The 25,303-nt window shown below is 42.7% G+C and overlaps 5 protein-coding genes across 14 annotated transcripts in view; 3 read left to right on the plus strand and 2 right to left on the minus strand.

The window, feature by feature from the left end:
- Nucleotides 1–5,057, plus strand: part of LOC6617507 (serine-rich adhesin for platelets) — a 33,797-nt gene extending 28,740 nt beyond the window's left edge. For all 3 annotated transcript variants that reach the window (XM_032724909.1, XM_032724907.1, XM_032724910.1), the window contains 3 exons: nt 2,357–2,855; nt 3,736–4,053; nt 4,112–5,057. In XM_032724909.1, coding sequence (XP_032580800.1) covers nt 2,357–2,855; nt 3,736–4,053; nt 4,112–4,635 — 1,341 coding nt within the window. In that variant the 3' untranslated portion in view covers nt 4,636–5,057. The remainder of the gene's footprint in view (nt 1–2,356; nt 2,856–3,735; nt 4,054–4,111) is intronic.
- An 83-nt stretch (nt 5,058–5,140) lies between these two features.
- On the minus strand, nt 5,141–6,824 carry LOC6617509 (vitellogenin-2). The gene is made up of 2 exons (XM_032724923.1): nt 6,543–6,824; nt 5,141–6,476 (listed from the first exon to the last, which is right to left on the minus strand). The coding sequence occupies exons 1-2, from the start codon at nt 6,775–6,777 to the stop codon at nt 5,383–5,385; spliced, it is 1,329 nt and encodes a 442-aa protein (XP_032580814.1). The 5' UTR covers nt 6,778–6,824; the 3' UTR covers nt 5,141–5,382.
- A 1,191-nt stretch (nt 6,825–8,015) lies between these two features.
- On the plus strand, nt 8,016–9,645 carry LOC6617510 (vitellogenin-1). Its single transcript, XM_002041790.2, has 2 exons — nt 8,016–8,292; nt 8,360–9,645. The coding sequence occupies exons 1-2, from the start codon at nt 8,073–8,075 to the stop codon at nt 9,457–9,459; spliced, it is 1,320 nt and encodes a 439-aa protein (XP_002041826.1). The 5' UTR covers nt 8,016–8,072; the 3' UTR covers nt 9,460–9,645.
- A 107-nt stretch (nt 9,646–9,752) lies between these two features.
- LOC6617511 lies at nt 9,753–24,861 on the minus strand. 8 transcript variants are annotated; one of them, XM_032724919.1, is made up of 7 exons: nt 24,484–24,627; nt 24,131–24,289; nt 15,320–15,456; nt 14,775–15,254; nt 14,556–14,685; nt 13,819–13,968; nt 9,753–11,873 (listed from the first exon to the last, which is right to left on the minus strand). In XM_032724919.1, the coding sequence occupies exons 2-7, from the start codon at nt 24,192–24,194 to the stop codon at nt 11,440–11,442; spliced, it is 1,395 nt and encodes a 464-aa protein (XP_032580810.1). In that variant the 5' UTR covers nt 24,195–24,289; nt 24,484–24,627; the 3' UTR covers nt 9,753–11,439. The 8 variants fall into 8 exon arrangements, with proteins under 8 accessions (XP_032580810.1, XP_032580811.1, XP_032580807.1 ...); XM_032724920.1 differs by having other exon boundaries at nt 24,534–24,625; XM_032724916.1 differs by lacking the exon at nt 24,131–24,289 and having other exon boundaries at nt 9,753–11,809; nt 24,534–24,860.
- Nucleotides 15,638–16,922, plus strand: LOC6617512 (putative gustatory receptor 9a). The gene is made up of 3 exons (XM_002041792.2): nt 15,638–16,575; nt 16,640–16,792; nt 16,857–16,922. Exons 1-3 carry the CDS (start codon nt 15,769–15,771, stop codon nt 16,920–16,922), a joined length of 1,026 nt encoding a protein of 341 aa, XP_002041828.1. The 5' UTR covers nt 15,638–15,768.
- Nucleotides 24,862–25,303: the final 442 nt, after the last annotated feature.

Consider the following 25,303-nt stretch of genomic DNA (forward strand, 5'->3'; position numbering starts at 1 on the left):
AAGTGCAAAGGTTACAGAAAATGATTCTTCGGCATGTCCAAGGCAATTATAAATGCATTTATTTGCCCCTCTCCATCCGCCTTTCGGTGCTCTTTCAAATGTCACTTGTAGAATTGCTCGTTATGTGCTTAGTCATTAGCCTGGGCTTCTTTTTTTCTGTATTTATTTATTTTTTATTTTATTTGCCTTTTTTAAATGTCAGCCTAGCTGTATCTAGTTGTTTTGTATGTGGCGGGTATTGCCTCATGCCTATTCATAAGTGCACATGCACTGTATCTGTATGCAAGCCTGTCTGGATAATCGGTTTCAACTTTCGATGAGTCCGCAAGATGTGCGAAGTCAGCGGGAAAAAGAGCAAAAAATTGAAATCAAAAGGCAGAAAATAAAAACGAGTTCAGCTAAAACAATTTGCAAATTGTTAAAAAAAAAAGAAAGAAAGAGAGGGGAACTCTGCAGACGAGACATGTTTCATAATCGCTTGCTAACCTCCTCGGAACGATAATTGCCAAAAGTCAAATCACGCGCCGCATAACAAACGCGACGAACTGACAGGCGACACCAAAAAATCTGGTTGACAAAAAGTCGTAAACGATTTTTTCAACTGTTTTTTTTTTTTTCCTTGTGTGTTAAGTGAGCTTGGTGATTTTTCCTCTTTCAAAAGTGCCCGTGAAATGAAAAATCCCATTTAAAAATAATAAAAAGCGGAGTCGGACAAAGCAAACAAAAGCGCAGACAATAAAAAGAAACCATAAAAGAAGATCAAAGGTGTTGCACTCAGGGTAACAGGCTTTTGTCATCATCATTTTGTTGAAGAGTACGTACAAAAAATAAATAATAGGGAGTGTTTGCACAGACAAAGAGGTTAACGAAACGGGTCCAATGATATCATATAGGTGTGGAAATGTAATGCCCCTTTAAAAAATCTCAAACTTAATAAACAGATTAGATGCATATGGCATTACATTGCTATTTTTTTTTTTTTTTCGAATATACAAATTTTGGCAATAAAGGGCAGTACTTAGTATTTTTAAAGGTTTTTCAACTAGCAACCCTTCTCTTTTATTTATTTTTGCCCTTGAACAGCGGCACCCTATTCTCGGCCAGTGCTTTCCCCGCCGCGTTCGTGTCTTAAGTCTTTCGTTTCGCCACTTTCACAATAAACCCATTGAGAAGCCAGCAAATCAGCGGACGACGCCCTGCACGCATCATCAGTCTTCGAGCTGACCAACTCGCTTGCACAATATTTAATCAAAAGCTCAACCAGTTTGTGGATACCAAAAAAAACCAGCAAACTGCGCATCTGCCAGAGAAAAAAAATAAAAACAAGTGGGAATGTTTGGGATTCAGATTATGCAATCACATTGGCATGCGGTCGAATCGCATTGCCAAAGTCCGAAGATACCAGGCAGCAATGCAGGCTTCGATCTGCGGATCTGCTAATCGAAGAAGCCCATCAGCATTATGCAAGCACCGCGGCTGATGCGTATTTTTCCGGCCCATTCATTATCTCGAAGGTGTCTGCGACATTGACACCAAAAATGTTCTCGCCAGCAACTCTCTCTCTCTATTTTTTTGTGTGATCTATGTGGGATTTAGAAATAACTTTTTAAATATATTTTTGAATAATTGCAAGGGTATTACTGAAGGGTTTTAATTAATATAGAGAGTTTATCAGTTTAGCTTATTCTGGATGTTTACCGGTTGCTTTCCATTACGTTTATAAAATTCAATTTGGCATAATTACAGCAATTTCCACTCTACGCCGTGCTCTGTATTGCTTTCAATGTCAACGAGATTGGTGGACAAAGCAAAACTAGCGCAAACTAATAGCCAGACAAATAACTTGTTATGCCTGCGCGTTATTTATTTTGCACTCGAACGTCCTTCAATTAAAATGCCTGACTGCATTTTTGCGGTTGTTGGCCCACTTAGCGGTCAACTTGATCTTGTCGAGATGGCGAGAGAAAGCACCTTTCGAAGGGTTTCCTTTCCTTTCCTTTCCCAATTCAAAATGCCGAAATTCCCACTGCCCAATGCCCACAGTAAAACACAATACACAACAAGCGCCAAACAGTACTAATTTATTTAAGGCTTTAGTAGATTTCTTATGCTTAACCAATTCTTTAATATTTTCAATATGATTTATTATTGTTTATAGCATGTAGCGCGCTTTTGAATTGTTGTTGACTGCACACCGCCGGAAAAGGCACGAAAACAAAAAAAAACGATACACCAAAACAGCGAGCTGCAAAAAACGTTTTATATCTTCAAAATCCACAAAGTGCTAAATTCAGTGTTTGTTTTCAATATAATTCCATGTACCGCGAACGAATAACTTTTGACTACCGACTGGCAGCTGCGACAACCAGCGACTGGCGGCGTTTCGCGGCGACCGGTGTTGAGTGTCCGCCGGCGGATTATCAACTCGCCGACGTCGGCAGCGATTGAAACCACCACGCAGCAGCCAGCAGCAGAACCACCGACGACCTCCAAATACAGCCGACTGCGCAGCAGACTCTCCGCAACAGCAGCAGCAGCAGCGGCAGCACCAACAACGACCACTGCAGCAGCAACAACAGCTTTCCCAGCAGCAACATCTGCTCCCGGCGGCAGAACCACCAGCAACATCTACCTGAGCAAGCTGAAAGCCAAGAGCGGTGCCACAGCGGCAGCAACAGCATCCGGTGAGGCAGCAACACTGACGCCAGCAACTAGCAACATCAACAGCAGCAGCAGCAGCAATGACATCACACAAAAGCAGCACAAGTTCCAGCCCGCCAGCTTTGCTCTGCGCCGCCAATTTCAAACGCGTCGGCTGACAACCTTCGCACCGGCGTCCAACGGCGATGAAAGTGGTAAGTAAACTTGGCATAAATTTAAATGCATTATCAAACAAAAGAAAAACCGTACGTACTTCATAACAGTGACGAAAAAACTTGTCGGGCTCTGCCAGAGATCCAAAACGACTATTTTTTACCAAAACATATAAAATAATAGCCTGAATATGGAATGTTATACCTCGTTGAGCTCGTAATTAAATTTCCAATCGAACTGAGTTCAAAAATGCGAATTCCATTTTTGGTCATTTTTTGCAAATTTTGATGATGTTACCCCTTACAAAAATGCGAAAATTGACCCAAAAATTAATTTTCCTAAATTCTTCAAAAAGTGATAGGAGTCGTAAGTATTGGTTATTACCTGCCCAAAACAGTTATTCTTTCATCTATATGACAATTTTCGGCGAAGTTATGTCGAAAATTCCGTTTATAAATATCAAGTTTTTGGTAAAAGCCGTTTTTCCGAATTTCGGTCATTAAATAATCCGTTTTTTTGCCACAACTTTTAAAATATTTGTCTGTATATGGAATGTCATACCTCGTTGAGCTCGCAATTAAATTTCCAATCAAACTGTGTTTAAAAATGTGAATTCTATTTTTTGACCATTTTTTGCAAATTTTGATGATGTTACCCCTTTCCAAAAATGCGAAAATTGACCCAAAAATTAATTTTCCTAAATTCTTCAAAAAGTGATAGGAGTCGTAAGTATTGGTTATTAGCTGCTCAAAACAGTTATTCTTTCATCTTTACGATAATTTTTTGCCAAGTTATGATGAAAATAACTTGTCTTAAACATCTCAATTCCCCAACAAAATATTGTTGTCAAAATATTCATGGCTTAATTTATTTTTTTCTACAAATTTTATATTTCATGTTCTAATTATGTTTTCCCTTTAGCCACCGAGGTGCCCAGAACTCAGAACCCACTATTCAAGCGCCGCCTCACCCTTATATCCACCACTCCGCCGTCCGCCCGCACCACCAACCCACCAGTCTCGGGCCTGGAAACCACCACCACTCTTTATTTGAACGACGACGACGAGGATCAGGTGGCCAAGTCGAGCATTCACACGAGCCGCTTCAACCAGATACCAGAGCAGGTGCGTCCACGCGAGGAATACGACTTGGCATTGCCAGCACAGCCACTGAAGAGCACCAGCACCACAGCTAGCACCACTGCCAATGCACCACTACCAGTTATTGGCCAGGGAATCCGTAAGTGTATAACCATTCCATTGTTGTTTGTATTTGACTGGTTTTAATGTAACTGCAGGCCGTCAATTGATCCCACGTCCTCGCCGGCCGCAATCGACCACATCAACGCCCCCCACCACACCCACTTCCGGTTCAACTTTGAGATCGACCACGTCGGCTGGACACTCGGCTCCTCCTCTTTCCCGTCGCCAGCAGAGTCGTCGTCGTCCGCACAAATACATCGAGGTCTACAGTCGCCCGCCGGTGAAGACTGCTGTAATCTCGGCGACCTCAAGTAGTCAATTTCTGGACGAGGGACTCCCAGTGGGTCAAAGTCAGGTGGCCCAACGGCGTCGCAGTGGCAGTATTCTTCCGGTCAAAAACGATCCCAAAGTGATCGTTCATGGTCATGGCATCATTGAGTGCCGGGCACAGGGAAATTTTCCGCATCCCCTTAACTGCAGAAAGTTTATATCCTGCGCCCGATTCGAGGAGACCGGTGGAATCGTTGGATGGGAGTACACCTGTCCCAAGGGACTTACCTACGACGGCGTCGGCGGCATGTGCACTTGGTCGCCCTCGGGTCAGCCCTGCCGGGATTAGACTGATAGACAAACAAAACAAAAACAAAAACACAGCCCTAAATAAGCCTCTAAATCCATTAACCCACCTCATCTGGAGACCCATTCGCATCGATAAAAAGACATCCATTCCCATTGCACCCCGTGTTGTATATGATTTTCCAATTTGTGATTAGTTCTGATGAGGTTGTTGAAATCGAGACGATGAATATGAGTGAAGCAAGTTGAAATTCTACGTTAATTATTCTTATTTAAGCTTAGTGATATCTCAACCCAATTTTTTTGCGCCTGCCAACTCAGTAGAAAGCAAGAAATATTGTCCGTAGTTCATCGTCCCATATATATAGCGACATATCTATATATGTGGTTGGGCGTGTGGTTACGCTATATACCGTAATGGATAATATGCTTTCTTTATCAAATAAACATATCATGTAATCCAAATGTTTGTCGTGTGCTTCTTTTGTGACCTCAGTGGGATTGCATAATTTGCATATTTATATAATGAGCATTTAAAAAATCTCAAATATTTCGACATAAGCAATTGTTTTTATTGTGAATTAAACTGGGTTTTCTTCGGATATTATACTGAACTCTTTAGAATGTTTAAAAATGCAAACGTTTTTTATTGTGAGTTAAAAAACAAAGCTAACTAATCATAGTGGATGCAACTGGCAGATGGATCTGCTGGATGAGGATGGGCTGGAGTGGTTCTCTCGCATGAGGGGTGTGCGATCTGGTTGTCATCGATGGATCACTGTGCGATGATCTACTGACGGCGGGAACCCTGGTCGGAGGTGGACTGGCGCCAGGGCTGGTGGACCTGGTGGTAGCCGGTCTGTTTCTGGGCGGGAGTGCTCCTGCCGAAGGGGCTCTTGGAGTTCACCTGCAGAATGTAATCGCCCTGCAGATCGAAATCGGTGGCGATGCCCATGTAGCCGCGCTTGCCATAGCCCTTGTTCTGCTTGTACTCCTGGTACGAGCTGGCGGCCACGGAGGGGAAGTTCCTCTCGTTTCCAGGACGCACGGACTCGGCGAAGTAGCGGGTGGCACGCATGGCGGCCTCAACGACATTATCGGCTCCGGGCACTCCGGTCGAGGGTCCGTTGGGGAAGAAGTCCACGTTGGCCAATCGCTGGCTGGTACCCATGCCGTAGGCGGAGGTGTGGATGGCATCGACGAAGTCAGCATCACCACGGGCCAGTCCGGTCAGCCTCTCCTCGGGCTTGCCGTAGATCTTAGTGGGGTCCAGGGCGGTGATGCGGCGCAACTTGTGTCCGGTCTGGCGGATGAACTGGCGTCCAGCCACTCCGGCAACGTGGGCAGCGGGTCCAGAGCCAATCAGATGGATGATCTCCTGGGGCACGTTCACGGTGTTGGTCAGCTCAACCAGACGGTTGCCAATGATCTCGCCCATACGCTCAATGTTCAGGGTGGCGTACTGCTCAAAGTCCTCGATGGCATTGCCCAACTGGATCACAATCAGGTCTCCGGTCTTGGTGTCATCCTGCTCGCCGTTCTGCTTCCTGCGCTGCGTTTGCTGCTCCTCGCTGGAACTCCTCTGGCTCTGCTCCTCGTTGGAGTAGTCGTTGGTCGCATAGGGCTGGAGGTTGTAACGCTGCTGGTAGGCCTGCACCAGCTTCCTGGTAGCCTTCTGCACTTGGGTGTTGGTCTCGGGCAGGCCCTGGATGAAGATGGTGACCTCATCGTCGCCGAATTTCTGCTGGCGCTTAACCTTCTCAACCAGAGTGTTCAGGTTGAACTCGATCTTCTGGCCGCGCTCGCCAACGATGTAGCCCTTGATCTGGCTGGGTTCCGGGGTGTAATCGGGCTTGAAGACATGGTTGAACTGGGACAGATGGTCTGCGGCATATGATAGAGTGTAAGTACTACATTATTGCTAGAACTTCTAGAGATCCTTGAACTTACAGAGCTTGTCCAACAGCGTGGCGCCCTCCTCCAGGCTCATCTCCTGCAGCTTCTTAAGGCTAACCTCCTTCAGGTTGGGCAGCTCCTCGACTTCCCGTGGGTTGACCCAGTTGCTGGGCTGCTCCACATTGTCCAGGGAGTTGGATCGGCGACCGGAACGGTTACCAGACTGGGGATTACCCACGGCGACCGCCAGAAGGCAGGCCAGAACGCAAAGGGTGCGCAGAGGATTCATTGTGGCTTCCAAGTTCGACTGTTTCAGACACCGTACCAAATTGTACTGCATGCCCACTGCTGCGACTCAATGCATTTTATACCCCCGGGAATCGGTAGTCTATACACACTATAATGCACGCGCCGGAAGCAATTGATTTCAGCAACCGATTTCTGGATCAGCACAAATGCATTGAATCGCAGCGTCAGTGATTTTGCCACACTTCTGATGAGCTCTATAATTTCGTTCCTCTTTTTTTTGTTTATTAAGTATCCATCGGGTAAAAGGTAATGGGAAACTTCTTTGACCAGCACTTTCATAACATAAACAAAAGATGGTCTGGCCATTGAGGGGCTTGACAGTGGGGGCACGACTTGAACTCATGCTCAGGTCAAGATAAAGTTTTTGTTTATAAAAAATACTTGGCAATTGTATGCAATTTATGAAACTATTCAAGTGTTTGCTATAAGAATTTTCTGGATTTTTCTTTATGGTGAATGCAATATATAAAATAAATTGAGTGGGAAAACTAACATAAATATTTACTTCTATCAAAATATGCATATATCTTCAATCAATAGCATGAGTTACATGAAATAGCATCATTAAGATCAAAATTATATATTATAAACCAAATCCCGTATATTTTAATACTATCTCCTTGAAAAACGTTTCCTCCAGCAACTAATTTCTAAAGTCCAAAAACAAATATAAACTTACTATCTTGCCTTGGTAACTACAAGCATTCCATACTTTCCGTATCAATGAACTGTATCGGCCTTGAATTGAAAATGGAAAATTATGGACTTTAAATTAGGCAAAAAGGAAATATATGCCAATTATAAATCTACTTATAAACAAAAAATCAATTAAAAGGTGTATATAATATCCAACTAATGCCCATGTTAGATCTATATTTTATGCATTTTCTGATCAAATCCGGTGCATAACTACAATGTTGCAATCATCGGAGCCTACAAAGTGATTACAATTTAAAATAATCAGGCGGCCAGCAGGTTCTGCTAAGTCATCAGTGGGGTCAGCTATAGGTAGGCCCCGTGTCTATTTCGTATATATGTATACACTTTATTCCGCTACCGATAGCATATACACTCATCCGATTCCCAGGCACCCGAAAACCCTTACTCAGCACTAGTGGCCGATTAAGATCTGAGCCAGCGAAAAGCGAGTCGGAAAATGGGAAATCGCTCAGCGCAAATTGTGGTATATAAACCACCATCGTTGGATTTGGAAAGCCAGTTCAACTCGCTCAGTGTTGAAGTCGCATCCCCAGGACCGAATCCTAAATCCGAACCATGAACCCCATGAGAGTGCTGAGCCTTCTGGCTTGCCTGGCGGTCGCCGCCTTGGCCAAGCCCAATGGCCGTATGGACAACTCCGTCAACCAGGCCCTGAAGCCGTCGCAGTGGCTCTCCGGATCCCAGCTGGAGGCCATTCCCGCCCTCGACGATTTCACCATTGAGCGTCTGGAGAACATGAACCTGGAGCGTGGCGCCGAGCTGTTGCAGCAAGTCTGTAAGTAATCTTACACGCAGATAAAAAAAACATAGAATATTCTATGGAATATATATATCCTTTGTAGACCACCTGTCGCAGATCCACCACAACGTTGAGCCCAACTATGTGCCCAGCGGCATCCAGGTCTATGTGCCCAAGCCCAATGGCGACAAGATCGTTGCTCCCCTGAACGAGATGATCCAGCGCCTGAAGCAGAAGCAGAACTTTGGCGAGGATGAGGTGACCATCATTGTGACCGGACTGCCCCAGACCACCGAGACCGTGAAGAAGGCGACCAGGAAGCTGGTTCAGGCCTACATGCAGCGCTACAATCAGCAACAGCAGCGCCAGCAGGGCAAGAACGGCAACCAGGACTACCAGGATCAGAGCAACGAGCAGAGGACGAACCAGAGGACCAGCAGCGAGGAGGACTCCAGCGAGGAGGTTAAGAACGCCAAGACCCAGAGCGGCGACATCATTGTGATCGATTTGGGCTCCAAGCTGAACACCTATGAGCGTTATGCCATGCTCGACATTGAGAAGACCGGCGCCAAGATCGGCAAGTGGATCGTCCAGATGGTCAACGAGTTGGACATGCCCTTCGATACCATTCACCTGATTGGCCAGAACGTGGCTGCCCATGTTGCCGGTGCCGCTGCCCAGGAATTCACCCGTCTCACCGGACACAAGCTGCGCCGTGTCACCGGTCTGGATCCCTCCAAGATCGTAGCCAAGAGCAAGAACACCCTGACCGGTCTGGCTCGTGGTGATGCTGAATTCGTTGACGCCATCCACACCTCGGTCTACGGCATGGGCACCCCCATCCGTTCCGGCGATGTTGACTTCTATCCCAATGGACCTGCCGCCGGTGTTCCCGGAGCCACCAACGTGGTGGAGGCCGCCATGCGTGCCACCCGCTACTTCGCCGAGTCCGTGCGTCCCGGAAACGAGAGGAGCTTCCCCGCCGTGCCCGCCAACTCCCTGCAGCAGTACAAGCAGAACGATGGATTCGGCAAGCGCGCCTACATGGGCATCGATACCGCTCACGATCTCGAGGGTGACTACATGCTGCAGGTGAACCCCAAGTCTCCTTTCGGCCGCAACGCTCCCGCCCAGAAGCAGAGCAGCTACCACGGTGTCCACCAGGTGTGGAACACCAACCAGGACAGCAAGGACTACCAGTAAGGATGAGTCTGCTTACTCTGGACACTGGAAAGGCAACTACCAACCAAAAAACAACCACCCAACCACACACACACTGTAGTCCCTAAGTTGAACCCATATTGGCTCTTTTCTTGAGATTACCTTAACATGTAACGAGCACATCGCGAAATTCAGCAAATAAACGCTCGATAAAGAGCTTAAAAATAATATTACAATTTTTAAATATTTTGGGTATCTATTTTGATCATATAAGCTACTATAATAGTCTAGGATGCTATAATCCAAAAAAGGACCAAAATCGAAAGTAGGGATTGTTGTTTGGTTTTGTAAACTTAGATTTATTTTATTGTTGTCGGTGTTTTTGTGGTGTTGAGGTCTAATCTTTTCCACTCATGGCTTGGGCTCAGATTAGAAAATAATTTGTTTAGGGTATTTTTTTTTTTTTGGCGGGGAGTATTGCTGGCTGGCGTTATAACAATAAACCTCAACCTGAAGCGATAACAATTAGAAATACAGCCAAGAGTTTAGGATGAGGGCTTAAGCGAGAGACTTTTGCTTATTTAACTTCGTTCTATTTAAATAGGATGTTTCCACATTCTGATTTTTTAGTTTCAATCTTCGCTTAGTTAAGTGCACATTCCGAATTGTTAGAAATATTAATACTATATACTTGTTGGTAGCTCTAGCAGATCAATGCAAAATATGGTTGGAACCAAGGAGTTTGGGCCAAGTTGGGCCCCAAAAAATTGGTAAAAGCGCAGGCCAAAGTGTCTTAAACATTAACTACAGTCTTTCTTAAGATACCCACTCGCTATCTTTATGTACATTCCACACATTTTGTGATCGTTCTCTCTATATATATATTTTTTTTTTGTTTGCTTCGGTATATTCACAATATTCGCTTGTTTAAAATTAGTTTTGATTTATCTTTTATAACAATTTCATTGTTTAGATTTTGTTTACTGTGAGTGGAAGCAGTTTTTGTTTTCATTTCTTTGAATATTTGGTTTTCAGGCTACTTTAACTACGTTAATAAATATTCCTATATCATATCATAATCAATTTATTTAGCTTTGAGGCCGAACTAAAGCACAAGGCATTTTGCCGTTTATTTAAAATGTTTATCAAACGTTTTTCACGGTTTTAAATATATATATATATTTATATATCTATATATAGATCGTTTGGTGCGCTCTACAGTGCAAAATATTTGCTCAATTATAAAATTGTTTCACAGTTTGTTAAATCTTTCAAACGGAACCAAAACAAGGATAAGTTCGAACGATATAGTCCGGTATCTATATGGACTATCAGAGATCTGTTACAATCGACTAATTTAATTTTAAATATTATAAAACCAGTTACTAGTACAGAAAAGCATTAGTTCGGGCTAACAGACAAACGGACTAGATATAAGGACATTTATCTTGATTAGTACTTGGTAACAGATCTCTTTTGGAGGATTTTTGAGGCTCTAAGCTAACTTGTCCGCTAAATTCTGTCGTCTATATCTGGATCTGAATAATCCAGTGGCTGTAACTCAGATGGCGTGTTTAACTAGACAAAATACAATGTGGGCTTTATGGCTACGAGCTTCAGCAAATTCATGATGGTTAATAGCTGGGTTTTGGTGTTTCGTGTGCTTTATGGTAAATCCTTACAATGTTCGTTCAATTGAATTTGTATCACAGCAATATATTTGTTTTGGTTTATATTTATAATACGTGTATATATACTATATAGTTGTGATTCGGGGCATAGAAGCAATGCAATGAGCTATAAATCAAAATTTCTGGCGATTTGTGGCGTTTCTTTTTTTGTTTGGTATTGCATAGTTGAAGCTTGGACAGGAAACCGAAATGAAAACGAAATATTCGATCGATCGATAAGCTCTCTCTCTCATTTCTATATCTATGTATATGGTGTGGAGGTGGATCCTAACTCTCCAATCAAGCCGCAATGCAACAACCTTGGTGACCAGTGTTTGTACTCAAATACGTCTCAAATACGCTTGATGGTGGGACCGGTGAAGAAGACGGAGACTTTGCGCTTGAACCGCTCCATGGTGGGTTCGTGCTCCTCCTCGTAGTCGTCGTCATCATCGTCGTCCTGCCGCCGGAGGTGGTGGTGGTGGTGCTGCTGCTGCCGCTGCTGATGGTGATACTGGTGGTGGTGGCTCTGGTTTTGATGGCGGTGGTGCTGCGGTGGCAAATGCAAACGCGGCGGAGGGGGCGTTCGATGGTGCTGGCCAAAGATGATGGTGCGCGGAAATGGCATGGCCACATCGTCATCGTCATCCTCCCCAGCATCCTGATCGCCAGCACCGCCCACATGACCTTGGCCACCAGGCTCTGGTCCGCCGTCCGACTCGCTGAAACCGGGATTAAGTATTATGTTCGGTATGAGCTCAATGCTGTCCCAACCATCTTGCAGTTCTTTTTTAAGTGAAATCGGAAGAAGTTTACAGATTATTGTTATATAGATATTAATTCAAAAAGAAGAAGGAGACAGAGAGCAGAAGAAGAAATAGAGAGAGAGAGAGAGAGAGAGAGAAGAAAAAACATTTATTAGGATTATTTTTGATAATTGTTCTCTACATTACCTCGTTTGCTAGGGATTTTTGTGTTGTCTGTGTCGGTATGTGAATGTGTGTTTTGGGGTGTTTTATCTTATTTTTCTGAGTGTAGCTGTGCAACAGTTTAACACAAATATTTACAGGCGGCGCTCCAGGCAAGTGTCACTCAAAAAACGCGACACTTTAGCCCCAAGCGTCGCACAGGGCGTATGCGTAATGCAAGCAACAACTTTGTCTCTCTAAATAAGTGTGCCCACAGCAGTGTCCAAAATAATAGGTATTTAAATTGAACATTTTTATTAAATGCAAGTTTTGCCAAACGCCAATAATCAAAATTAATAGAATTTATACACAAGCTGCAAGCTTCAATTAATATTATAAATTTACTTGCTTTATTTTGAACACCGTTGTTTATGCGTATAGTATAGTGTTTTATATATCTCGTATGTTTCTGTGTGTTCTTTTGTGTGCATTTTCTATTGAAATCCAAGCTCGAGTGTTCTCAAAACAAAACTAAACAGCATTTCAACAAAATATTACATACAATCCACCCTTTTGGTTTTTTTTTAAAACATTTAATTGTCGTGCTCTTACGGGTTTTATCGTTGCAAATGCAAATAACACAATAATATTCGGTAAAGTACATACACGGTTACAACATTGATAAAGCATTTTCATTGGTCTAGGCATTTTACAATATTCATTCGGTAAAATGTTGTGGCTTTTCCATTTGCATTTAAAGCTTAAAACTGGTTTAGACCTCTAGACGGTTTTTAGTTTGATTTGGTTTCCATTGATTGACTTTTGGCTACAAGTGCAGGCTATCACAGTTTAAGTGCTTAAAGCTTTTCATATACTCTTGGTCTAGGACTGGATTTGGATTTAGTTAATTTAAAGGGAAATACAGCGTTCATTACTTAGGGCTAGGCTCTATTTAAGAGAGTTTTTAATTGAGTAAATGTGGGAAAATACATACGATAAACTTATCCTGCGGCGCTAAATAATTTTCGATTGCAATGCGAACTAGATTTTCACAATTTAATTAAGCAACTTGAATTAAAATATTTATAATGTATTTCTACTGTTTAGACTAGCTGCTTCTACTCTTATCTAATGAAAATATAACCTATTCATTTCTACAAATAATTGGACCTACTCCTTTTACTATGAACAAAATGTATAAACGAATCAGCATTTGATTTGTCCGCCGAGATTCTCATAGCAAATACATTTATGTATGCAGTTCGCATTGTAATTATATTTACAGGTCACAGGAGCCATTTGTACACACATATGTATATGTCGTTTAGTATATAAGGGGACTTAAATATAATACATATAAACAACACCCAACGGCAAAAGCAAACATTTTGCGTTCGGCTGGCAAACATAAAAACTAAATGCGGTTAAACACAACGTTTGGATATTATTAATTATTAACAACAATAGCAGCGGCAACAACAACAGCTATGTAGCATTAACGACAACAACAACAACCACACCAATAACATTGAAATATAGCCATAACAAAACTGAACAATGCAGGTAAAATGAATGTGTGAATTTAACAACCAATGGAACCGAAAACAAGCCAAATGGGAACTAAAAAAATATCTTATAGTTACGCAAAAGAGACGCAAATAAATTAAATAACAGGTGAATTGTTGCTCATTATCTCGGGAATTGTTTGCAGTTCTTTTCAACTGGGGATATATATGTATATATATATATATATATATAGACTCTGCAGTTGGAGCTGGATTTATTTGGAAGCTAAAGCTGGAGTTGATCGACTTAGTCTGTACCCATTTGCGCCGACTGATAGCACTCCTTGGAGAGCACAATGCAGAGTCCGATCGCTAATATCACAAGGGTTCCGAGCACTATGCTGACGGCCACTATCCAAATGCGTGGATCGAAATTGTCTAGGTCGGGTTTTATAAGGCGTATAAGATCTGGATATCGGGCGTGACAGAGACAGAGGCAGAGGCACAAAGGAGACACACCAACGAGAGCGAGAGCGAGAGAGAGAGAGAGAGGGGAGAGAGATATAGATGGACAACGAAAATTACCAAAAATACAAATCGAATGTACTAAACAATGAGCTATACGTTTACACTTTTTTCTGGGTTTCATTTTTTTTTTTTTTTTTTTTGTTGGTAAATAATACTGGCTCTACCAATCAAGATACTAAAGTTAGGCCAGCAGATAGGATTGCAATCAGTCAATAGGTTTTCGTTAAAGTTTGGTATTCTATTAATGATATTTAAATAATACACCATGTTATTTTCCAATTGCAATCCCCTCCGTTGGTACTTAATATATAGATGTTGACACCAATTGGAAATTAGGAATGATCAACTACCGTTTAGAATTAAAGTTTACACATTTAAAGTAGAATATCAAAGTTGTACGAAAATATTAGTCATAATCAACATAGTCTAGCCTGGTTTGAACCTAGCCTAGCCTAGCCTAATGGAGCCTAAGATCTCTAGGATTCGAATGGGTGGTTAATCAAGCAGGCAGTGCCCGGAGTACTCACCCTCCTCCTTGGTCTCCGGCAGCGTGGTCACATTAGTGGTGACCACCTCGCCGCTGCCCAGTTCGTTGTTGGCCCATATCCGAAACTCATAGGTGGTGTTGGGTGCCAGGCGATAGACTTCCATTTGGCGCTAGAACAAGTTTCAGTTAGATTAAACTGCAACTACGCATACGACTGTCTATATATCTGACTATAAAGAAAGATGTCCTAGATACTCACCACATTAAAGGCTATGTTGATGGGATCCATCCTGCTCCAGGCGTGCTCGAAACTGGCATTCGCCGGCGGGGTCTTGTAGGAGACGTTACGGTACTCCGCCGTAAAGCTGCGCACCGGATAGCCACCGGATTGGGTCTTATTGAAGCGCCAGATGAGGAAGCCCAGTATGGTGGAGGCCTTGAAGTATAGCTGCGACACTGGACCCGGAACAGTGCGAACGATGAGCTTGGTTCGCTGGTGGGCGAGGTACTCCACTTCCTCCTCCATTTCGGCTTCCTTCGGCTGGTCATCCTTGGGGGATACGCTTTCCCCTTGGCCACCATCCTCATCCTCCAGTGGCCGCGTCTCTTTCTCCTGCTGATTTTGCGGTGAGGTAGTTGCTGATGTTGCTGTTGTCGATGGGCGTGGCACCGATGCGAAGCATACGTAGATTCCCGCATCCGTGGTGCTCACATTTCGCAGGACGAGAACACGACCAGTCTAAAATGGGGTATTTATCTCAAAAGTATATCTCCGTTTCTGGAGAGGAATCCCCATTGATTTACCTGAACTATCGTGCTGTTGTTGCCGTGCTCTTTCACCCACATTATGTTTCCCTGGGCTATGCACGGTATGCTGACATTGCCGCCCTTGTCCGTCGCGTATTCGTTGTACTTGATCGTCGAGCTGAGTACCGTGAGCACTGCAAATAGTTACAGAATGATACGCAAATTAGCATTGAGCTTATTTACTCATATTACTCCTAAAGGTCTTAGAGCATTAAAATCAAAACTATTGATACATTTTATAGGAATAATTGACCTTTAACTCTATTGGTTATGAGTCCCGGTAAGAGAAAACTTTTGAACAATTGGGGTCACCAAACATTGGCACTTCTCCCGTTCGATAAACTTAACCCAATTACGCGCTAGATACGATCTCGTAGCACCTCCATTTTGATTAATTAAACGATAGTTAGCCAGGTGAAAATGTCGATCCCTCAGTTGGTAGCCCAATGTCGCTGTGGCTGGAACACTTTCTAACTGGCTACTTTCAGCTATGCGGACTGGTTTGTGGCTGGAGTGGCAGTCGTTTGGGCCGTCTGTTGAGCAGTACCTTCCTGGTGCTAGTATTGATCGAACTGGTCGGTGAAATGGAAAAATACTTTACAGAAGAAACACCAGATAATGAGTCCGTGCCCGCGTACTTTGCGAAGGTCACCATGGGCGTTAATATGGCCTACAAAATTATCCATGCTTGGATTGCCTTTTCGGCCCTTTTCGAATGCCGGCGCTTTCGTTATCTGCTGGAGGAACTGCCTCCGGTCAAGGCGACACCCTTTATATATAGGCATTTGATCCTGGAATTCATACTATTCGCGTGCAATGCATTCCTCGTCTTATCCGAGTATACGATTCGTGGCATTTATTTGGAGAATCTGCGGTATGCCTATAGCCTTCAGGCAGTTCGTGCACGCTATCTGCAAATGATGGTGCTGGTGGATCGTTTGGATGGCCAGCTGGAACAGCTGCATCATAGGGTCATATCCGCGTCCTCGGATTACAAAACTCTCAGACTGGACTATGCCCATCTGGCGAAAGTGACGCGTTCGTTGTCACATCTATTCGGTCTCTCGTTGCTCCTGCTGAATGTTCTTTGTCTGGGCGACTGGATCATCGTTTGCAATGTGTACTTCATGGTGGCATATCTGCAGGTATTACCTGCCACCTTGTTCCTCTTTGTCCAGGTCATGTTCGTCGTGTGCCCCACCCTCATCAAGATCTGGAGCATCTGCGCCGCCTGTCATCGATGTGTGTCCAAGGTAGGTTATCTAACTATTTCATACGTGCACAGGTTAGCAGTAAGTGAGACTTATATCCTTCTAGTCCAAATACCTGCAACAGCAACTGAAGGATCTACCAGGACAAACGCCCTTGGAAAGAAGTCAAATCGAGGGATTTGCCCTGCAGATCATACAGGATCCTATACAGATCGATGTCTGCGGCATTTATCACCTCAACCTGCAGACTCTAGCGGGGGTATACAAATACAAAAAGATTTCCCCTATATATACATCTTTTAAATATTATCCAACTCATACAGATGTTCTTCTTCATTCTGGAGGCCCTGGTTATATTCCTGCAGTTCGTGTCCCTCGTGCGGACGTAGGCCACGGACTAATAAATCATGGGGACTGGGTGATATATCGGGGTCAGAGGTCAGAGCGGTGGGAACATGCAACATGATTTGCTTGCCAAAAGGAACAACAGCAACAAAAGAAAGAAAAACAAAAACAGCGAACACCAAAGGCGGTGGCAAAAAAAATGCTTCAATTAAACGTTGTTGTATTTCTGCATGCAGAAAGTGCTGAAAATGTTGCTGCGACACGCGAAGGTCATACACACACTACTTACATATTTATGACGCTGCCTGTTTCCGCTTCTTCTTCTTCTTCTCATTCACGTTCGACAGGAAACAAGAATAAAAAAAAAAGCCGTGGAAAGAACAACAATAAAACGCCAATGGCAACGTCATTGCTCATATTTTATTTCTAGCTTTCAAAAGTCACCTAGAAACATGATTTAAGAAAGGGTTAAGCAGGGCATTTCAGCGGATTGAGATGTGCCATTAATAAAGAAAAAAAGTGTATAAAAAAAACGATATACAAATCATTTAATTATAAACCAAATTACACTACCTTGCTCAGATTGTGACGAGTGGCTCACTCAATGTGAATTAAACTTGTATAGCCATAATATATTTTCGTTTTCTGTAGCACAGATATATCTGCAAACTTTGCCACTACACGAACGTAATAAGATTGCTTTTTTAAAGTTGGCCATTTCTCGCGGGTAAGTAAAACCGAGCACAAGGCAAACAAACATTTGCCAAACACACATTCCCACATAACATATACGAAGCAATTTTAAGTTCAACCTTGTCCAAGTTGGGGGCAGATGTAAGTCAGTCAGTCAGTCAGTCAGTCATCCATAATGTTGATAAAGTTTCGCACAAGCCAAAAATGGCCATAATAAGTTTGCACTGCCTGGCAGGAAACTACTGGCAGGTGTGGGGTATGGTTAGTACATGGTGTATTTTTGTTGTTCCACGAAACACGAAAACAAAAGTTAGCCCATGTGGGGTTATGTAAGGAGCAAGCTGCTTGCCGAAAAGTATGCAACACCCCCTGGAAAGTCAACCCACAGCACCACCACCACCACCATCATAATCATCATCCCCTGCTGACGTCAGTTAATTGATTTCAACACGAATCCAATGGGGACGCCTAAATTCACACGCAGAGAAAGGATCACAGCGCGATTAAACTAGTTAGTGGACATTAAGAAGATGTTGGTACTAAAGTAGAACAGCACTCATATCCCCAACTCACATCAGCTAATAACTTTGAAATATTTTCAATAAATTCCACTAACTATAAAGCGTTGTAAACTATTGAAAGGAAATGTAATACTTGGAATACTATAAGCTTAGCATGATTTTTGAATATTCTTAATAGCTTAAGTTTCGGCGATTTGCGTTATATGCTTACATTAGAGAAAGCCATTAGAGAAAACCATTAGTAAACCCCTTTATATGCATTTTGGCCCAGTGCAAGGCCACTCAATCAGTCTGCTGTTCAATCATTCACTTTTGTCGATGGGCAAACCATCAATTGTCGAGCGATTTAATTAGGGCACCCCATGGGCTTTTTGGCCGTGACGCATTTTGACCAGTTGCCTATTTTTAGACGCGCTCTGCATTGATTTTGCCATAAACACAGGCCATCCAAGCGGAGCCACGAAAACCACAGTAAAAAGCCCAACCAAAAACAACTCGGCGATAAACGTTACCCAATCCCAGTCTGAATCCTCAACAATCCACCGCCCATCGAAAAGCAAAAGTCAAGAGACAATGGCCAAAACAAGCATAGAGATCCGGACAAATAAATCCGGAGACAGACGGGCGGGCGACACCTTTTGTTTATTAACCGGATGCGGAACCCCTAGTTACCAACTATTTACCCCGACGACTGATTGGCTGGAATTTTCGCGGAAGGGTGCGGAAAATGAGGGGCGAAAATTAGTGGGTGGTCGGTTGTGTTTTCGCTATTAGAAAGCTGGAAAAAGCAACAGCGAATGCAACTGTGGAAATGTAATAAAATAAAAATGTTTGCCAATTGGTTTAACAACACTGCGAGCAGTGAAGGACTGACTCGTGATGGTTTTTCACCAGCCCCTCCCGACTTTCTTTTCCTTTCACCCACTTTTTGGTTTTTCGTTTTTCCTTTTTCCCCCCATTTAGTTTTATTCCCACGATGGCCAACCCCAAAAGCAACCACAACACCACTTCGGCACGCTTTTCATGGAATTGCGCTTTTCTGTAATTAATTATTTAAGCACTCGGCTCGATTTGTGCCAAACTAGGGGGACGTTTATGTACTAGATTTATAATTTGTATTATTACATGAATTTTAATAAGATTTTAAATAGTTTCATACGAATATTTTTCTTAAATTATGCATTTTTGCACCAACTTCGTTTAACTTCACCTGTATTTTCTGCCCTTTTTTTTGCCACACTTTTTCCCCTAATGCGGCCATTTTACATAATTTGCACTTCCAACTATAGTATATCCTGCGTCCTTCCTCCGCGGGCTATATCCTCGGATATGCTCCTCAGATCGGCGATTGAAGCAACAAGCGGCGAAATAAACTTTTGCCGATGGCACCCAGCTGGGATATCGAAGCAGAATGGCCACAAATGGAAAAATGGAAGAGTTCAAGGGTCGCCGGAGGGGCAAAACTTTTCAAGCATCAACTTGAGTATCTGTGCAAGTCGAGCTGAAGTCGAGTCCTTTGAAATGTATCCTCCTTCTAAACAGGTTTGTTTGTCGGTTTCGGAATTCAAATTTTAAAGATAAAAAGTGCAGCTTCAAAGGTCGGAAAATCCCGCGAACAGGCATCAAAAGCAGAATATTATGCCATTTAGGCGGATTTCTTTAATTTGCACATTAAATTTGGTATAAAAATAAAACGTTTTTCGTTTTTAAGAGCTGTTTTATTGGTAACAAGTATTTAAAACTAAAGAATATATATCTTAGAAAGATAATGGAGGCAATATTAATTAACTATTGTATTGGTTCATGCTCTCTCTCCTTTAATTAGTTAGTAGTTATTAACATCTAACTCGGTTTGCATAACTCGGTTTGTACTGTGCAATCTGCTTGTAAATAATTTAATTGTGGTACAATAAACAAAGGTACGTGGCTGGTGAATAATGGATTGATTTCACATCGGTTAATGAAGAGTGCCAGCAATCGTGTCCTGGAAAATGCCATCCTGAGAGCCGTGGCAAGTTGACTACGTCAGTTTTCAGTGGAATTGTGTGTTGCAATATTTATGACTCCCACATGGAGTGCCGATTGCATTTCGTGTCACCGGCAAGCGCCCAAAAACCCACTTCAAGATCCCTCAACACACGAGCCAAACCAAACAACAACATTTTGTGTGGGAATACACAGAAAAAAATGTAGTAAGGAAGAGATATCATATTCCGAAGACACCAGTATCATTTTCGCGCTAATTAATCGTTGTCAAACTAACAAAGTCAAGTTCATTGCTCAAAACAAGTTAAACACATGTGCCCGTTTAGTTAGTCAGTTAAATCCTCGTATAAACGGGTAATTTAGCTAATATATTTCAGCATGATTTTGTTTTCGACTTTCCAATAGTCGTTAATCTTATTCTCTGTGCACTTATACGACAACCCTGACATTTTTATGGCGCTTAATAATGCATTTGGCTTAGAACGACCACACAGAATGTCCATCGATTCCTGCACAGACAACAAATAGTGGGCAAAAAAGGGGTTAGAGTGTGTGGGCGGTGGGGGGTATAGAAATGGAGGAGTGGACAAAATGCAGTTTAAGCCAGAGGACCATTAAATTGGAATTTCAGAAAGCTTTCAGGCATAAGTGCGCACAACAGGGGTTAAGCATTGTGGCACGGGGGTTAAGATCGGGGGGCACGGGGCACGAGTGTCAGCAGCAGCTGTTGCCCTCAAAAGCAGACTATGCGATTATTCTGCTGGCACAACAAAATAGTTAAATATACATATGGCACAATATATGGCTGGAAAGCAATGGCAATGACAATGAAAACAAAAGGGGAAAATGTGCTGGGCAAATAACAGCGGGCAATCAATAATGGGAAATTAGTGTTAAAGCCATTTAAGGCCATTTTCAATAAAACTGAAAACTCCATTAACTTTTTGAGCGCACAAATCGATTTAAGTAAGACAAAGTGACCCTAAGCTTCTAGGTTTTTTTTCAATTATTTTCTAACGAAGGACTGCAATTTTCGGCCTGCGGTTGGTAAAATTCGATGCTTAAAACCACTGAACTGAGATGCAATTCTAAAGACTTTACATTCCAGTGAATACCTTTAAAAGGTGTGCATTAAAAAATGCAAATATTTCCCTGCTGCACATGAAATTCTTGAATGGTCAAAGTGAAATGCAATCTCCCATGGCCAAAATGCCACGAATGCGGCCAAATCAAACGACAGAAACAACCGAAAGGCAGACACTTGAATGCGGGGAAAATGGGAAAACCTGAACAAAAGAGTCATTCAATGCTCTTGTTTTCCCTCCCATTTTACTTTTATTTCCAGCTACATATCTAGTATATATAGTATGCTCTTGACCAAAAGCCGGGGAAAAAGTCTAGGAGCAAAGCGACGGAAAGTGCTGAAGACTTTCGCAGCAATTCCCCGAGTCACTTTATTATTATTATTGCCCGCAGGCGGAATTGCTGCACAGCAGCGGCAAACAAAATAAAATGCCAGAATTAATTAAAATTCATAATTAGTTGCATTTTGCATGCCAACGGGCCACGACGAGGTCACGACAAGAGCTAATCCAGCGCCTGGCTCAACTTCTTCACCCACACCACAGCACAGTGGTCGAAAGGCAGGCGAAAATGGCAGAAGTTCCAAAAGAAAGTTTGCATATACCCATGAAAAACGCCAAATCAAATCCAGCAGAAAAGCAGACATCATTTAAGCCATTGCAATTTCTCCGATCAGCTTACAAACTTAATTAGGAGTGAAAACCCTATGGAAACTATTTCAGACTACTGTGACCATTCCATGGCAATTCTCATTTCGTACTTTATTTGCTTTGCCGTAGAAACCAGACAGCAGATGAAGGGTGAAATGATGGTTGGCTGGCTTGTTGAGTGGCGAAGGGAAGGACATGGGACTGGGGACAGGACCTTCTCCGTAATGATGTCCTCCGCCCACTTGTTGAAGTTGTTGTTGTTGCTGCTGTTGTTGTTGCTCTGCCCGTCGTACTTCTAGTTCCATTCGGTTGGCATAATTGCAAAATGCACTTTCCCATTGCCTATTTCGAAGGATTTCATGTGTGAGCCCCTGTGTTCCAGCGTAGCAATTAAAATCGGGAGCAAACAAAAATAATCAAATAATGCTGCCCCTTATTGCCGGCCCCTCGGATCAGCCGACCAAGCGGAAAATCAATGCAAGGGAAATCAAATTCACAAGCACTCTATTAAAAAAATAAGTGAGCTAGTGTGGGTAAAGTGGATGGGTGTGTGTGTGTGTGTGGGGCACTCGTCCTTTTTTTTGGCATTGACATTGAAAACCCGGTTCCCCCAACAAACCACACTTTCTTGGAGCTATTGTCTCGTTATACCCTTTAAGGCGGACGAGCTCCTTTGCTAAGCTTACATAACATAAAACCGCATTTATATAATAATTCAAAGCCCTAACTAAATATTTTCTTATATCAAATATTTCAAGTATTATAATTTCCAGTATTAAATAATTTAATAAAATTTCCCTGCTTTGCAACATCACATTGAGAGTCCCAAATTTCCAAGGATAAATGCCAGAAGACGATGTTTTTTTTTTTTACAGCATTCTCTTGGACATTCTTGAAAAGGCTTTCAGACCTACAGAGGATTTGGGGTACCTTCCAAAAAACTTCTCCACTTTTGAAACCTGCTGAATGCATTCATGAATATTAAGGGCTTTATTTCGTCCCCATAAATTCCGAAAAACAGATGAAAACTTTGGCCCAACTTTTCGGTTAGAGCATTTGCAGCAACGATGTTGCCCCAAAGTTGTTACCCCTTTCAAATGGCAAATGGCACCTTGTGGCCCGGGTGGCAAAGTGTCTAAAAATAGTGGCAAAGCCCTTGTTGCATGTGTTTCGCACGCTCGCGGTGGTGCAGTTGTTGTTGTCGAAGTGCTGAAACCGCAGTGTTGGTTCAACAAAAGTGGGAATTCAATTTTGATTGGAGGCAGAGGCAGCATACTTGGCCGCACGTCCTTGACGGCAGCTATCTACCAAACGATCTCCTTGGCTCGTTAATTTGCCAAAAAGTTTGCCAAATTGGTAGCCACACTTTGGCCAGAAACCCCCATCCCAAACCCCCTCGAGAAAACCTCGACAATTAGGTGCAGAAAAATCAATTTGTCCAAATGAACAGCTGTGGAAGTTTTGTCTTGGCAAACAGCACCACTGTTTCATCGCCTTTTGTTTTAATTAAAAGCAAACATTTCCAGCAACGACGACCATTACCAAATAATGGGTTTGGCCAAGCCAACTGCCCCCAACATTCGCATATTTTTTCTTTTTTCGTATTGAGAGAGTGGGAATGCGGCATTACGCGGTGAGTTTTCACTGTTGCAGTAACAATTCAAGGATTTATACGCAATTTGCATGCAAATCAAGCTGGTCAGGCCGCTCGGGTGGCCCACTAAATGGGTGGGGATTAATAAAGGGTCTGCGGCTGGGTTGGTTAGATTGAGCCCAGGATTAGGGACCCTCCGACTGAGATTTATTATCCTGCGCGTCTGTGGGTGGTTCAATCTGCACTGAGATTCATGTCACATAAACGGCGATTTAAACAAGTGCGGAAACAACCGAACTGAACCATTTGGAAAATGTCCTGATTTGCTGGATACAAATTAAGTTAGTGAAACATTATAGCCGGCTTACGAATAAATTTACTGAAAAGGATTTGATTTCGGAATAATATATTTTATACATGTTTTTTTTTACTTCGTTTGATATGTTTAAACTTCATACATGTATAAATCAAATTTACCCAAATCCCGCAAGCTTAAACTAAATTTTCACAATTTCCCGAGATCCCTGAAAACCCATCGGAAATTCGCCCACATAAGCCGCAATTTATTATGCCCTCTGGCGGCGATACATCCCCACTGGACTCCAATTGGGTCAGCGGTGGTCCGGCTCCCCAAGCTCATGCTGTCCAACTGGACACGCATTAATCCCAATCGGACGGGCAATCGGTCCGCAATGGGGGAGTTATGTAAAGTGTCAAGTGCTTACCTTGGGTGAAAAATAATAGATTAAACGATGACAACGTTAGCACGGAGCTGGAAGTGGACGACATGCTTCCATAGCACGCTCGAAGCACACTTTACATAAGCCTCCTCTGGCTCCTCTTCCTGCTCGCTTTATCACCCCCTCCCTTTTGACCAAAGCCGGCTGCACAGCAATCAACAACAAAGGCACAGGCACAGCGAAGACAAAAAAAAATTGGAAAGGAAAAATAAATAAAACTAATAAAAACAAAAAAGCAAACGGCGACGACGCGCCAAAAACAACAAACCGAAAGCAACAACAGCAAATAATACGAAAAGTTCTTTTGCTGATTTCTTTCTCCTATTTTATCCCCTCACATTTACAGTTACTCCTATCGCGTGCTTCTGCCTTGTTGTTATTTTCTTACGGCTCTCTTTCCACCTCTCTCTCTCACACTCTCGCTCTTCCTCTTTCGCGACTCCTTTTGACGTAACTTCAAAGTGCGGCTGCTGATTTTTAGCGATTTTCGCACTACGCGAATTCTTCGGAAGTTGCAATTGAGTAATTGAGTAACTGTTGTACTGTACTAGATCTATGGAACTTGAAAAAAAAACACGCAGTTTTTGGTGGTTTAATTCAACTGCAGTTCGGTGTTTGGAGAGTTGTTGTTGATAACGGGACACTGGATTCGCTCGCCAACCGACGCTCATGTACCGTTGCGTTCGAGTTGCGTTGCTCGACTAAAACAGAAATTGAAGCGCTTTTAAATCGGCTTCGTGCCAGGGACTCGGAAAATCGTCCGCCAGAACTTGGCCTTCGGCTATTTACCCGCCAGATCTGGCCATTTGCTCAAAAGAATAGCCAAAACGAATATCCTTACGGGGCGCTCATAAGATTGCTACAGAAAGTGTTTGGCTCTCAAAAGAGAACTGAACAGCATTTTATTTTGGATAACTCCCCTTGAACTCGAAAATAAACGAACTTTGAATGCAAGGCGAACATTCTTTTTCGAAGTTATTTTTCAAAAATATTATACCCATATTTCATTCGTTATACATGTATCAAATATGGTCAGCTCTTTTTATTTTAGCTATTTTAAAAAGGTTTTTATAAATAATTAGATGTTTTCTTTCTTTTGAACTACACTGTAATTTTTTTTTTGAACATTCGACATTTATACACAAGCACTTCACATTT

This window comes from Drosophila sechellia, chromosome X (assembly GCF_004382195.2).
Source record: "Drosophila sechellia strain sech25 chromosome X, ASM438219v1, whole genome shotgun sequence".
In the NCBI taxonomy this organism is placed as follows: domain Eukaryota; kingdom Metazoa; phylum Arthropoda; class Insecta; order Diptera; family Drosophilidae; genus Drosophila; species Drosophila sechellia.